The sequence below is a fragment of the Apaloderma vittatum genome, unplaced genomic scaffold, assembly GCF_000703405.1.
Source record: "Apaloderma vittatum isolate BGI_N311 unplaced genomic scaffold, ASM70340v1 scaffold10162, whole genome shotgun sequence".
Taxonomy (NCBI): Eukaryota; Metazoa; Chordata; class Aves; order Trogoniformes; family Trogonidae; genus Apaloderma; species Apaloderma vittatum.
The window spans coordinates 3,105-18,470 of record NW_009703057.1 but is presented as its reverse complement, the minus strand read 5'-3'; the positions used below and the strand labels follow the sequence as shown (position 1 = coordinate 18,470).

General features: G+C 41.2%; 1 protein-coding gene across 1 annotated transcript in view; it reads left to right on the top strand.

The window, feature by feature from the left end:
• Nucleotides 1-639: 639 nt before the first annotated feature.
• CPT1A (carnitine palmitoyltransferase 1A (liver)) overlaps nucleotides 640-15,366 on the top strand; it is a gene marked incomplete at its 3' end in the record, with an annotated part of 17,270 nt that continues 2,543 nt past the window's right edge. The window contains exons 1-12 of the mRNA XM_009864471.1: nucleotides 640-786; nucleotides 1,830-1,969; nucleotides 2,345-2,516; nucleotides 5,748-5,849; nucleotides 6,533-6,670; nucleotides 7,516-7,593; nucleotides 8,134-8,241; nucleotides 9,054-9,141; nucleotides 10,586-10,781; nucleotides 11,901-12,089; nucleotides 13,062-13,167; nucleotides 14,772-14,888. Coding sequence (XP_009862773.1) covers nucleotides 646-786; nucleotides 1,830-1,969; nucleotides 2,345-2,516; nucleotides 5,748-5,849; nucleotides 6,533-6,670; nucleotides 7,516-7,593; nucleotides 8,134-8,241; nucleotides 9,054-9,141; nucleotides 10,586-10,781; nucleotides 11,901-12,089; nucleotides 13,062-13,167; nucleotides 14,772-14,888 — 1,575 coding nt within the window. The remainder of the gene's footprint in view (nucleotides 787-1,829; nucleotides 1,970-2,344; nucleotides 2,517-5,747; nucleotides 5,850-6,532; nucleotides 6,671-7,515; nucleotides 7,594-8,133; nucleotides 8,242-9,053; nucleotides 9,142-10,585; nucleotides 10,782-11,900; nucleotides 12,090-13,061; nucleotides 13,168-14,771; nucleotides 14,889-15,366) is intronic.

Here is a 15,366-nt window from a genome sequence, read left to right as displayed (position 1 = left end):
GTGATTTGGTTTCCTCAACTCTGCACAGGTTTTACTTCTGCAGTTGTTTGCCAGCTCCCCACAGGGGCTGTCGTGTTTTATTGCTGTGACTGATCAGCTTGAAATTAAGATATGAAAAAAAATTTGGAGGAAGACATGGCATGAAGCAGCTTTGTTTTGCGAGCTGAGGCGAAGACTTTAAATATCTTTTATTTCAAAGTGATGAAAGGAGGAAAGAAATCTGAATCTTTCTTATCAGTACAAAGTGAGCTGCTAGATACCTGCGGTGTGCTCTTTCTAAGTATTCTGGCTTGAATTTTCTGCTCTGCTTTGGGTTTTTATATATTGCGTTTAATGCAGTATATTCAGCTCGCTGCAATCCTGCCCAAAGGCCCAAGCTACATGAGTGGTTTGCTTTTGTTTTCAGCTCTTGTGGTTAGAAGAGGTACCTTAATTACCGTTCTGGGAGCTCAGACTGACGTGCAAGTGCAGCCTGTAAGGAAAAGGCAAGTACCCTATGTAAATCGGTCAGAATTTGAAATATTTCCCAAAATGGCTCTGTAGAAGATATCTTGCTAGAAACGGATTAGCCCTTAGTTCCTTTCAACAATAAGGAAATAACTTTTTTTTTTTTAATTTGTTTTTTTTTGACAGAACTCTCTGAAAATGGCAGAAGCTCATCAAGCAGTAGCTTTTCAGTTTACAGTAACTCCAGATGGGATTGACCTGCGCATGAGCCATGAGGCACTCAAACAAATATACCTATCTGGTGTCCATTCATGGAAGAAAAAGTTCATCAGATTCAAGGTATTTTAAATTAGGCGAGTCCACCAGACTTGAGGGTTATTTAATGTTTTATAGACTTATCAAACTTCTGTTTAGGCAAAACTAATTTTTTTGCCTTTATGGCAAATAAAGTTCCGTGCTCTGAAAGGCTTGTGTAGGTTTTGGTTAAAATGAGATGCTGAGGAAGTAGCGCTGGGTGATGCTGTAAAGATTGAAAAGATACATATTTTTGATTTATTCTGTGGAAGCAAGATGTGGATGTTAACAATAGTTTTAATTTGCTTCATTCTCTTCATAATACAACATGTAATTATGTGATCTTCTAGCATAAATCACAAACACATCTAGTGAGTGTCATATCACTTAGATGACTACTCTCTTGATATTATGTGTTCTTTGCCAAAATTAAATTTTCAACTTCAGGGGAAGGTTTGCTGTTTTCAGAAAGTTACCTGAATGCCTACCGTGTACAAGCTATGCTAAATAATAATGTTTTTGATGAAGGTTGTTGTGCATTTAGTGTTTTGTTTGTGTGATCGTATCTATTTTATTAATAGCAGACTAGATAGAGATGCTGAAGATAGCCGGTAGCCTTTGATTGTATTTTTACCAGTAGTTGTAATGAAATCGTCTTGTAAAGCTACGAGAAGCACTGTTTATGTGATACAAAAAAAAAATAAAAACCACCTTGGTTCCAGTTTTCAGTACCTTGTTCAGTCGAATGTTTTTGTCATGTATTCATTTAGAGAGGCCTAACTCCGTGTCAGTGTTCAAAGTGCCTTTGTTCCAAAGCTAGTTTCAGTGGTTTTAGTAAGACTTGCAGCAGAATCAGTGTTACCTTTAATTCTTGGTATCGTTGTGACCACCTGGCTGTAGCAGTCAGACTTAACTAAATCCATTCCCTACTCCTGCATTAAGCGTACGTAAAGACAACTTTGGATAGTCTTGACTTCTTGTTTAAAACTAAATGACTGAAATGTGTTGATTTTTTTGTGTCTTTCCGTGGTAATATGAAGTCAAATGCTTTGGTATGAGAAGAATTATGTGAAAGCTTTTCTTTCCAGAATGGAATTATCACTGGCGTTTACCCCGCTAGCCCATCGAGCTGGCTTATTGTAGTTGTGGGTGTGATGTCAACGATGTATGCCAAAATTGATCCTTCTCTGGGAATAATAGCTAAAATCAACCGCACGCTTGATACAACGTAAGTAGACTGAAAAGTTATTGTTCCTCAAAGAAAATCGATTTGATTGGTAGCTACTGGTAAAGCATATCCAGTTTTGAGCAGTGTGTTTGCGACAGGGTGACCCAGGTACGGCAGATGTGTCAGTAGGTTGTTGCACCGGTGTTACCACATTGTTTTCTGAGCGTTAGGGAAGCACAGTTGGCAACTTCTGTGGCCTTTGATCCTGCCGCATGACAGGGTGTTTGGAAAGGAGTTGATGAAAAAGGGCTAAACCACCAGGGATCTTGTGTAATGCCTGCCCGTAGCGCCACTAGGCTTCGATTTACAACATTGAGTTCTCTTCAGAACTTAAACCGATGTTAACTGACACGTGCTGGCTTTTGTTTTACACAGTGGCTATATGTCCAACCAGACGCAGAACATCGTGAGCGGGATACTTTTTGGCACAGGGCTTTGGGTTGCCCTTATCGTCACGATGCGCTACTCTCTGAAAATGCTGCTTTCCTATCACGGTTGGATGTTTGCCGAACACGGCAAAGTTTCTGCAGGAACCAAGTTTTGGATGGTAAGGATCTTCCCCGTTCATCTTAACTTCTACGTGCTTTGTATTTGAAGCCTTAAAATTGTGTAGACTTTTCCTTGCTTGTGTTTTCTGTGTCATGGGACAAAAGGACGCTGTTGGGTAGATATTTCTGCTAATTACTGTCATCCTTCTGATGCTATAATTAAGCTATTCAGGATGGCCTTGTAGAAGGAAGAGTAAGCACTTCAGGAATAACTTCTGATTTTGCCAGTGCCTTGGGACTGCGTGACTCAAATACCTACTTTTTCTCTGTGTGCAAGTACAGCTTAAAGAACTTGGCCTTCCCTGCCAAGGAATCTCGTCCTCCCCAGGAAAGGGCTACCCTAAGTCTTTGCTGAGATGTTATGGTCTCTAGTCACCCATTCTAAAATTGATCTCGTGCTCAAAGAAAACAATATTGAATGTCCTTTCAGTTGGTTTCATGGCATGTCTGCAGCACGAGGTGGAGAAAAAGCGTGAGGTAGGTCGCTTTCAGCGTAAGGATAAGAGTGATCTGGCTCCTGTTGATTCTTGTGAAGCTTTGCAAAAAGATGTTTAAAGGATGGGATGTGTATAAAGTGTGGAAATGTACATATACATGCTTCAAGAGATTAAGTGGGTTGCTGGTACTTGGACTTGATTGTTTCAACTCATTTTTGCCAGTATTGTTGTAGAAAGAACTTAAGTGCCCTACTTTGACAAAAATTAGTCTCTCCAGCCTCAAAAAGTGTTAGGCTAGCAATCTGTCGCTATTCATTAGGAGGCATGTTCAAGAACAGGTATCCAGATGGGTGCGCTAAAGTAGAATTTAACGTTCATCTGTTACAAATGAAGTTTCTAATTGATAGTTTCTCCTGGAAGCGGTGTCAGGAGCCTCACGACTCGAGTTTGTACAGTGCAAGCTCTGAATGGTAAGGCTTTCTGTCAACTGCTTGAACCTGTAGCTGTCTGGGTTTCAGCATGTCCTACCGGATCGATATTTTAATATTGCTTCATCAACCTTAAACGGTGTGAACTGTAATGCTACTTATCGTGCTTCGTTGTGTATTGTATTTATAAATTTTTGTCTTTTTTATTTGTTGCACATGTGTTTTCTTGTGTATTATATCTGTGTTAAAATTCAGAACACTGTAAAGGTCTATGCCCAACAGTATCTCATCTATAATTAATAGGAAGCTCTATTTTAATACCTTATTCTTTTTTAGACAGTCTTCACAAAAAAAAAAAAAAGGGCTAGCTTCCTCAGTAAAACAGCCCCAACTACTTTAACTTTCTAGATTTTTATTAGCCTTTAATATTGTGCTTTACGGGAGGGGTTTTCATGTTTGAGGGTTTTTTGTGTTTTGTTCTTTTCTTGGCTGTTAATCAGCATGAAAAACATTACTGTGAATATACCGTCTTCTCTTCAAATAGTCATGCAGATCAAAACTGAACCCTGATTTCAGTCACAGTGCAAAGTGATGTTTAGGCTGACTGGAAGTCTGGTGGCTCATTTAATGAACGTATTTAATCACCTAAAGTTAAATTTCCTATTCCAGGATTGGGGAGTGGGGGAAATCCAAATATAGTTGCAGCTTTAAAAAATAAGTTAAAAATTAATAATAATCTGCAAACAGATGCGGTGCATGCTAGAATGAGATTGTTCGCTGTGTTTGCATATGAAATCAGAGGTTTAACAAAGTGTGCATGTCTGTCGGATCACTTTAACCAAAACTATTCTAAATACTCTGTGATAAGTTTGCTTCAGAGACAAATACTCTGCAATGTGTTTGCTGTTGAGCAGGTGCTTCCTGCCTGAAGATCATTTCAGCTTTTCCTGGCTTAAAACTTGTGGAATTCAATTGTCTCCAACTATGGAATTCAATTTTCTTACGAAAAACTAAGCTTTTACTTCTCACCTGGCTTGCCGTGAAGCACAACTAGATTTCACTGGGCTGTTCGCTGTGGTACGGCTGACAAACCTGTGAGGCACATCTGTTTGCAGAGAGGTTTGGGCTGCTGCTGGGACTCTGCATTCCCTGAGGGTTTTGTGCTGCCTAAAACAACCTCCTCTGGCTGTGCTGATCAAGGAAACTGGGAGGGTGGAAAACCTCTCCATTTTAACAAGTCGCTTTGTCAGTTGGGAGGGAGGGAGCAAGGCAGCAGTTCTAGGAACGGAGCAGGGGAATGACATCCTGGGTTTTCTTCTGTCTTCAGCCTGTTGGCCTACAGACAATGTAGTCTATAAATCTTGTATATTGGACCAAGATTGCACTTAAACAATAAAGGTTCCGCTGTGTCGTTGGTGTAATACTTGGCCCTGCTTACGTGCTGAAATAAAGTGATAAGGTCAAAATCCTTTCCTGTGGAGCCAGAAGTTGCGTGGTGTAGACTTTTAGCCCAGTGCATGTCACAGCTGAAGAGACAGAAATGCTGCTTCTGTCTTTAGTCTCACCTGGAAAACAGGAGATGCTGGAAAAAAAGGGAGTTACGATGGGAACTGTTGCCTCTGGCTTTCTTGTGTGGTCGTTTGTTTGGGTTTTTTTGTAACACAAGCACTGCGTGTAACACTGGCATGCTGGCACAATTTGTCGTGTTCAAATCGTGCGATAGACTGTCTGTGAGGGACTTGTGCTTTGAAGAGACTCCCTGTAACATCAGTGCTGTTATTGATGGTGAGCTATAGCTTTGGAAAATAGTAAACCATGACTCCAAAGCGTAATTATTATTTTTAAAGGTGACTATAGTTATCTAGGATCCTTAGCTGAGTGCTGGGCTTGATAACGACTCCTGTTTCAAAGCACAGATTAGGTAGTTCTGTAGTATCTGCTGTGTTGTAAAAGATCAGCTGGTAGCCTTGATTTTTTTTTTTTTTAATTTATTTTTTTTTTTAATTCTTACAGAGGGAAATATATGAAGAACAGGAATGCTAAGTAACTCGGTCTTTATTTTCTGTTGAGGCTGAGATGTGTCATTCATAAACAATATTCTGTAATGACCAGAAGATTGTCTGGGAAGTCAGGAATTACTGTGACCCTCTTTCACTGGTCTGTTGTTTAACTTTAAAAAATTAGTTTATGTCGGTGCTTTTTTAATTTGTTTAACAGTGATAAATATGATAGTTTGCTAAATTTGGTACAGCGTAATTTACTATTGAAAAGAACTATGAGTTACACTATACTTTGTTACTCTGTCATTTTTCTTCTGTTGAACCTAATAATTTGAGGTGTGTATTTCGGTTTTGTTCTTCTTCAGGTACTTGTAAAACTCTTCTCAGGACGTAAGCCCATGTTATACAGTTTCCAGACATCTTTGCCACGATTGCCAGTTCCAGCTGTTAAAGACACAGTCAATAGGGTGTGTATATTCATTAATTGGTTTTCTTCAGTAGCACTGAGTCCATATTTAGATGCTCTTGTGTTGTGTTGTGTTTTGGTGTGCTTTTTTTTTTCTGTCCCGTGTTATAAAAGTCTTGCTTGGTGGTATCAGTATGGTGTACTGGACTGAAACGTCTGCATAGAAATTCAAATAAAGGCTATGGCAAACCACTGCAGATGGTGGTCATTTGGAGTCGGTGTACTTCGTATTGGATGATGGGATGTCCATCAATGTAAGAATGCACCACGAATTGTGATTTCCGGTGCTTTTTGTCTTCCACAGCTTGAATGCCCAAACATGTGTTTTGTGACACTGAACCTTGTAACAGTGTGTGAGTTAGGACGCTCTGTCACATAAGCTGAAGTTTTGACTTTTGGAGATGAAAAAACCTAAGAAGAAATATATCTTCCCCTTCTGAGTGGAAAATGTATATTTAGAAAAGTAACCTCTTCCACTTGTGATTTGTCTGGGAAAAGAGCTCATTTTTGTAGTTTGCAGGCAGATGTTTACAAGAGTGTCTGCCCTTATTTTAACAACATATTTGCAACCTCATGCACTGAGTCTGGGTAATCTTAGTCTGCTGCTCACATGCTTTGTGTGGGAATGGTGAGCAGCTGGGTGTCAGTTACTGCACTGACGTTAATTCTTACCCTGTTTTCTAGTATCTGGAATCAGTTCGGCCACTCATGGATAATGGAGAGTTCAGAAGAATGGAAGGTCTTGCCAGAGATTTTGCATTTAATTTGGGACCAAGGCTTCAGTGGTATTTGAAGCTAAAATCCTGGTGGGCCACAAACTATGTGAGTAGATAAATAGGAGGCTCAGTTGTTCAAATGATGTAACTTAATTTGTTCCCTGTGGTCTTTTATGGCTAAACTTTATTCTTTCTTAAATGTAAAAGGCAGTGGTTGAAACTGCCTAGTGTTTTTTTCATTAAAGTGCACTGGAGACCACCTGATTTGCACAGAAATAATTTGCGTGATTTGGTAAACAAACAGTGTGGTGAAAGGAGCTTGGAAGAATGAATCCTTGTGTTGTGCTTGTTATTCTGGAGCAGGTGATTCAGCTTTTGCTGTTATTGTTTCTTTTGAGATCTGTTTATTTGTTTGTTAAGCCTGATAACTCATCAGTGGGCCTGGCTTCCTGGCTTAGTATAGAAGAGTGATTTAGGACACTTTTTTTATATAGAGTGGCTGAAGTGTATGGAAGAGAAATAAAGAATTGTAATGATAAGTCGTGGTGGTCTTTCTTACCGAAATGAACACTCAAACCCCAGCATCATAATGAGAACTGTAATATAATGCCTTCCTAATATATTATCTAACATCTAGCTGTGCCCAGTAGCCTAACCTGTCCTGACAAAGCTGCAAAACATTCAGGAGATCTGATACACTTTAAATATCAGCTGAAGATAACTGCTTCAGAAGCTTACTACAGAGCTGTAGCTAAATTTAATTTAATTTGCCACTTTTTTTTTTTTGTCATTTTCCCTAAAGTTTAACCCGAATTAGATTGTCTATAAGTAGAGGGGCAAGCTAGCAGTTTTCTCCCAGCTTCTGTATGAACTGCTGTGGAGTCACTAACATAGGAGACATAAACTGGGAAATTGAGATTTGACTGCTTTTTGTTTCCCTTTCTGCTACAGGTTAGTGATTGGTGGGAAGAATATATATACCTTCGAGGACGTGGGCCAATTATGGTTAATAGTAACTATTTTGCAATGGTAGGCAAATGCTATACATACTTTATGTGTCAATGAAGCACTGTAAAATTTCTGCCAGGGATCTGATTTCGTCATCGTTTTCTGTTTAGACCTCTATTGCCTGTACGTGACCTTCTGGTTTTCTTTCTTCTGGCATAACCTGCAGCCATAGTCTTTAAGTACAATGCTGTTTTCATAACAAACTTGGCCCACGTGCCGCTTGGGCAGCCTCATGGCTTACACAGTTCTGCGCTTAGCGCAACAGGTGATCTTTCAAAAGCTCCATGTAAAAATTTCTGGAGCAACACAATTCAACAAGGTGTGTGCTCGTATTCACAACTGTTTCTGCGGGAAGTGAAATTGTAAAAGGCCCTAAAATTAAAAACAAAAAGGGGAAATGTGGTAGTGTTGGATTCAAGTTTTAAGCAATGTTGTCTTTTATAGTGGGTAGTGACCAGAATAAATCTTAAGAACATGGCTGAGAAGTGCTATCAGTTGGTTTATTTTTCTTTTAATTGTAGTCTGGTAATCATTAACTTCTGATCCTCTTGTACTTTACAGGACTTCCTTTATTTACTCCCCACAACTCTGCAGGCAGCTAGAGCTGGTAATGTTATCCACGCCATCCTACTCTATCGGAAGAAACTGGACAGACAAGAAATCAAGCCAGTACGTATATCAGTTTAAATGGCTTTTGATCTTTTTTCCAGCACAGTCTGTAAGAAGTCAGTCAGTTTTCAGGATGGGAGAGGAGCATCCTACTGCCAGAACAACATGTAAGATGTAACTAAATTTGTGGTCCCAGACAGCTTGGTTATCACTTGAACTGCACGTACTCAGAAACCACCAACTCTCAAAAATATTGGATTCTGCCCAAAACACAAAGAGAGGCTTGTACTTGTGTGTGTTATGTATTCCATACCACAGATGTTACTGGTATGTGCTAAGCGTATGGTAGTACTGGTGAGCCGCTGGGAAAGTCCTTGGTATCATGTAGTGTGAGCACAAGGGCGTGCTTGGGACCCAGGACTGGACTCGGAGGCCAAAAGAGGGCCGGTGCCAGCCCAGGTAGAGAAGACGATTAATTCCTGTCTTGAACTAATTTCTAGGTAGCAAATAGGGGCAAATTTCTGCTCTGTCCAGTGGCTACCTTGTAACGAACAAATATTGTGGAAATTATTAATTAGTCTTGTTGAAGGTCATGGCAGGGATGCGAGTAGTTGTATGTAACTGCAAATCTGAGAAATGTGAACTTTTTGTTCCTACATGGGCAGAAATAGCTTTAAAAGAAGAAATTAAGGTTTAATGTGTGCTGCATGTGTAAGTTTTGCATCCAGACCGGCCATTGAGAGCTCTTTGTATTTCAGCTGCTGCCTGGCTTCAGTCACAGCCTGCCTTTAGCCAGATCCTGTTTGTTCTTTCCTTTTTAGTTTGCTAACTGTATATGCAAAATTACATTTTAACATACATTTGTGGTACAGATTCTTCTGATGGGATCTACTGTTCCACTCTGCTCAGCTCAGTGGGAGAGGATGTTTAATACCTCCCGTATCCCAGGAGAGGAATCAGGTAAGCAGGGCCAGCTAAGGAGAATAAACATCTTAATGGAATTCAGGTTTTAGGGTATTTTCTGCTAAAATCCTGTTTTTCCAGATAAGAATATGACAGGCACAAGAACACAGCCATACTGTTTTCTGATATTCGGGGAGTAATGAACTGCTATAGAGTGCGTGGATGCTTTTCCTCCTTCTTCAGTGTTTTTTTTCTCTTCCTTTACTTAATGATTTCCTGAAGTTAGTTTTTAATTTATCTACCCTGTGTTTTTAATTTATAAACTTTGATTGTCTCCATTCTACTCTTTCAGGATCCTTTAATATCCATGGTTTTGATCTTTGTGGAAGCGGTGTTGTCTTATGTCAACTGCTTTAAAATCTTTTGCTTCCTTTGCTTTCCCTTTTCCCTTTCAGCTTACGATTCACAACAGCATCACAACGTGCTCCTCAGTTCACGCCCCGTTAATGTGCTTGCCAGTCAGAGCGATGCACCTGCCCATCGTAGCACTTAGAGGATGCACAGGCATCCTGTCTCTGGCAGAAATGCAAAGTGGATGGCCAAAGGCATGATTAGCGTAAAACTGCTTCTGGTCAGCAGCTGGAGTGTCCCTGCCAAAAAATTCGGGATAGCCGAGAGCGCCCACAGTGTAGTACCCCTTGCTGGTATCATGACTTTTAGGCTCAGCCCTCATTTTTGACATCGTCTTTCGTCATGATCTCGGTATGGGTCTTTTCAGATTCATGGGAATATAATGGTGCTGTGGAATACTGAAGGAATTCAATTCACAGTTTTCATCTGTTGAGAGTTTTTTCCTGTCTGCTGTGGAAAACTTTGTCTATGGTTTGATAGAAGGCCTTCAAGACTTGAGTTCAGGCTTGCCCCCGGTAAAGCCACATAAATAATAAAGTGAGGAAAAACAGGTGGCATAGGTCTCTGCTTCACTGACTTCCATAACGCTACATTTCTGGGCCATGGATGGAGTATTCACTCTGCATCTCCCAGGATGAATGTGAACAAAAGCTTACGGTGCTAAATTTGTGCTCATAACACTCCCCAGCGGTTGTAGCGTGAGTTATCTAGCACCTGAGTGCAGGTGATTGAAAAGTGCCCTTCCCCAGCCTCATCTAGCCTGTTCTTTTGCTGACTGCTTCCTCAGAGCACCTGCCTCGTGCTCCCTTTGCAGACACAGCATTACGGGTCTGCTTGCTTGACGTTGGCCGCCAGTGTGGAACCTGGTGGTGCTGTGTGTGCAACTGATTATCAGATCTACGTATTTGACTGTTTCATGTGGGAATCTTTGTGCTGAAGTAACACGGGGGAGCGGTTTATTCCACACTATTACTTTGTTAAAATAAACTGTGGCTAACTGGTAGTACCTGCAGTAGGCATTTGATGTTATTTAGTGCATTAATGTGCCAAGACTTCAGCCTTGTTTTCACATAAGTGATTGCAATTCTAGATACTCTCCAGCACGTGAAAGACAGCAAACACATTGTTGTGTATCATAAGGGCCGTTACTTCAAAGTGTGGCTGTACCACGATGGTAGACTGTTGAAACCCCGAGAAATTGAACAGCAGATGCAAAGAATTCTTGATGATGATTCAGAGCCTCAGGCTGGTGAAGAGAGACTAGCAGCTCTTACTGCCGGAGATAGGTGTGGTGGTTTGTTGGTTTGTTTGTTTGTTTTTTTAATTGATTTTAATATTTAGAAATAGTTGCATAATGTACAAATTAAATAGCGGCTTTAGGATTTTAAAATAGTCTGCAGTCTGTTTATTATACCTTCAACGCTGATTTTATATATTGCTAACGTGAAACAGCTCTTTAACTACAGAAGTTAAAAGTAATTTTTCAGTGGCACATGTGTGTACAGGTTACCTATACTTGGCTGAAGAAGTTTTGTTTAATTGTGCTTATCATAAGAGCAGTAATTGGAAGGTTTACAGTATTACACTTATTGAACTAACATTCAGTTGCTTTATATCTGCTCTAGGGTTCACTGGCATTTTAAAGAATATCTTAAAAGATAAGATTGAGAATGAGTTCAGTAACCATTAAGCATTATTCATGGCTTGCACCTGCAGAATAAAGCAATATGTACTCGGTTGGTTCTAGGTGCAGGATAGCTGAATTCAATTGAACTGTGACAAATTTAATCTGTCTAGTTGTTTCTGTACAAGAGAGAGTGGGCTGTGGGTTTTAATACACATTCTTACTAGGAGTCCCTCCTTTTTTTTCTGCTTTAAAACAAAACTGATTTTTTCACTGGGAAAACCACATGCATTTATAAATAAACATGGTGCAACCATGCAGGAGTTACATTGTTCAGAACTTAACTTCAGATCTGTTTCAGTCATTCACTGTGGAACTTTTTATTGACAATTGTCCAGATGCTTAGATTTAGGGTTTACAACAATGGATAGTAATCTGTTGGTTGTTTTTGTTATTATTACTATTTTCTTCTTCCATATAATAGATAATTTCTTCGATACAGTTGAAAACATTGATGATCTATGCTGTATGCATTGCATGCTGCAGAAATGTTGAATTTCTGAGGATTAAGCTTCACACATGTGTGATGATATGTTGGATTGGTTCAGAGGATTATATTGTATGTATATTTTTAGAACTTGCTGCTGGTGTAGTTTAAATGCAAGGGAAGTAGTTGCTTCAAGTTTGATAAAAGTAGGAGGAATTTCTCATAGTGATCTTAAGGGTGGTAAAACATTGACAAATTCACTTCATCTGGCTGTAAATCAAATTCTTTTTGCAGAGTACCATGGGCTAAAGCTCGACAGGCTTATTTCAGCCGTGGAAAGAACAAGCAGTCCTTAGATGCTATTGAAAAAGCAGCATTTTTTGTGACGTTGGATGACACCGAGCAAGGGTACAGGAAGGAAGATCCGGTGAAGTCACTGGATGCATATGCAAAATCCTTAATACACGGCAGGTGTTACGACAGGTACAGCATTGACTTTGCGGAAGATGCCTTCTCTTTTTTAGACTTTCACTAACTCCTGTGGCTCATGCATGTGAATTAGTGACTTACAAGCTGATAAATTTCATAGAATCACAGAATGGTTTGGCTTGGAAGGGACCTTTAAAGATCATCTAGTCCACCTCCGTTCCGGTGGCAGAGATACCTTTCGCTGGACCAGTTCCTCAAAACGCTGTCAAGCCTGACCTTGAACACTTCCAGTGATGGGGCATCCACAACTTCTCTGGGAAACCTGTCCTGGTGTCTCACCAACATCATGGAAAAAAAGAAAATCCTGCCTTGTGACAAATATAAAGTGAAAGAGGAAAGATTTATAACCATTGCCCCTTGTCCTGTCACCACAGGCTGTGGCAAAAAGTCTTTCTGGTTTTTTTATAAGCCCTCTTTATATACTGAAAGGCCCAGAACCCTCTCCTCTCCAGACTGAACAGCCTCAAGCCTCAGTCTTTCTTCATAGGAGAGGGGTTCCAGCCCTCTGACCACTCTCGTGCCCTACGCCTCCCTAGACCCTCTCTAACATGTCTGTGCCTTTCCTGTGCCGAGGACCCCAGAGCTGCAGGGGAAGTCTTAGCAGAGCAGAGCAAAGGAGCAGAGTCCCGTCCTCTCAACCTGCTGGCCATGCAGCCCAGGACAGGATTGGATTTCTCAGGGTCGTAGCGCACGTTGCCGACTTGCATCCGATTTTTCATGCACCAGTACCCCAAGTCCTTCTTGGCAGGGCTGCTAAATCCATTCATCCCCCAGTCTGTTGGTGCGGGGGGGTTGCCTGGTCCCAGGTGCAGAACCTTGCACTTGGCCTTGTTAAACTTCATGTGGTTCACGTTGGTATCTATTTATTTAAGGAAGCTATTATTCAAACCACATTTTTTGAGAGCGATGAAGTTAGAGTGTAAAAATGCTTTTGCAACCATAAGGAAATCTTAATTTCTTTTGTAGGTGGTTTGACAAGACGTTCACTCTTATAGTATTCAAAAATGGCAAAATGGGTCTGAATGCGGAGCACTCGTGGGCTGATGCTCCGATCGTTGGACACCTGTGGGAGGTAGGTGTTTGGGGCAAAATGTTCCTGCAGAAGACAATGTGATATGGTGTGTTCGGTGTGTTCAGTGCTGAAGGTAAGCAGTTACTTTCAGTCCCTTGTGTTCCCGTGGCTAATGAGTGACTGTGGGCCTGTGTCTACAGCAACTAGAACTAGAACTAAAAAAAGGAAAGTGAAAAAGCAAGGCTTGATAAAAAGCAGAGGTTGCTGTCCTTTTCAATTAAAGGTCTTTGTTGCATTTTAATGACCATGTATGTTTTAATGGAAAAGTGATACCACTCCCCATCTAACTTGCACATAAGATTCTAAATCAGTAGATTATCTCTGATGCAGCGTTGTGTTTTGCTTGTACACCTGCTCCTGAGGCACTTAAGCTTTGTTGTGTTTTTAAAAATCCACTTTGCTTCCAAGATTTACAGAAATGGCTTTTGCTCTAAGTCGTTGTTTGATGAGATTGATACACTATTCAAATAATCTCTTTTATTCACAATGAATGGAATAAATGCACTTTTTGTCAGGTCTAGTCATCATGAGCTTAGTTTGTTACTTGAAAACCTAACTGATTTTTTTTTTGAAGCTTAAACCCATAAATATGTAACGACTCACATAACCCATAAATGCATGACTCTTGTAACCCATAAACATGTTACATGACTCAAACCATTTCATAAACATCAGCTAATTCTGATTTCATTATGTATTTGTGCAAATGGGTCTTAGGTCTGAGTGGTGCCCCAAGTCATTTCCTCCTTTTCCCCGTGTATAGAACAGAAAATCCTCATTGCACGCTCTAATTGGGGAAGAAAGAAGGCCAAATGGATTTGAGAGTGACTTGACAGTGCGGTTTAGGCTAGCTCAGTGGAAAAGGGTCTTTTTTTTTGTTTTCTTTTATTGAGCCATGGTTTATTCATAGAGTCATAGAACAGTTTTGGCTGGAAGAGACCTTCAAGACCAGAGTCCAACCTTTGTCCCAGCCCCATGAACCCCTCTAACCCTGTCCCTCAGCACAACACTCACCCGTCTCTTAAACCCCTCCAGGGACGGCAACTCAACCCCTCCCTGGGCAGCCTGTGCCAATGGCTGACAGCCCTCTCAGTACAGGAATTCTTCCCGATATCCAACCTGAACCTGCCCTGGTGCAACTTCAGGCCGTTTCCCCTCATCCTGTCACTCAGCACGAGGGACAACAGACCAACCCTCTTCTTGATGAACAAGTTTTGACAGATAACAAAGTTGCAGAAATTCTAGAGAGTCTAAATTGAACAAAGATTGTGAGATCTAAGACTCCAAGACTGACTTTTTTTTTAATACCTGTAAGTTTGAAGTGTCTTTTTAATTGAAATATTTTGATTAATTCAGTAGCATCTAAGAAAATGCCCCAGTGTAATTTAATAGGTGTTTGTGAATATCTGGAATTCTTCCCGCTTAGAGTCCAAGTCAAAACACTGTAAAATAAGAGGTAAAGCAGAGGGGTTCACTTGCAGGTGTTTTCAGTGTTTGGGAATGGATTATATTTCACTGTGTATTGAAAAGGGATTATATTAATTTCACAATCAAATCCTGATACCTAATGAGTTGCAATCCTGAACACTTTCTGTTCTCTGCAGAATGCAATGGCAACAGAGTATCTTGAGCTGGGCTATACAGAAGATGGGCATTGCAAAGGAGATACCAACCAAAATATTCCTGTCCCTACCAAACTACAGTGGGAGATTCCAGAAGAAGTAAGTACAGAACAGCTGCTGGTTTCGGCAAGAAGCTTCTCTTTTCCCTGGGGAGAAGGACTTGGTGAACCAAAAATTGAACATGAGCTGACAATGCGGGCTGGCAGCCCAGCAAGCCAACGGCGCCCTGGGCTGCGTGCAGAGCAGCGTGGCCAGCAGGGTGAGGGAGGGGATCCTGCCCCTCTGCTCCGCCCTGCTGAGACCCCCCGGCAGTTCTGGGTGCAGCTCTGGGCTCCTCAGCACAGGAAGGACGTGGAGCTGTTGGAGCGGGTCCAGGGGAGGCCACGAGGATGCTCAGGGGCTGGAGCAGCTCCCTGTGAGGACGGGCTGGGAGAGCTGGGGCTGCTCAGCCTGGAGAAGAGAAGGATCCCACAGGGGAGACCTCAGAGCAGCCTCCCTGTGCCGGAAGGGGCTGCAGGAGAGCCGGGGAGGGACCCTTGATCAGGGCGAGGAGGACAGGACAAGGGGGGGGGGGTTC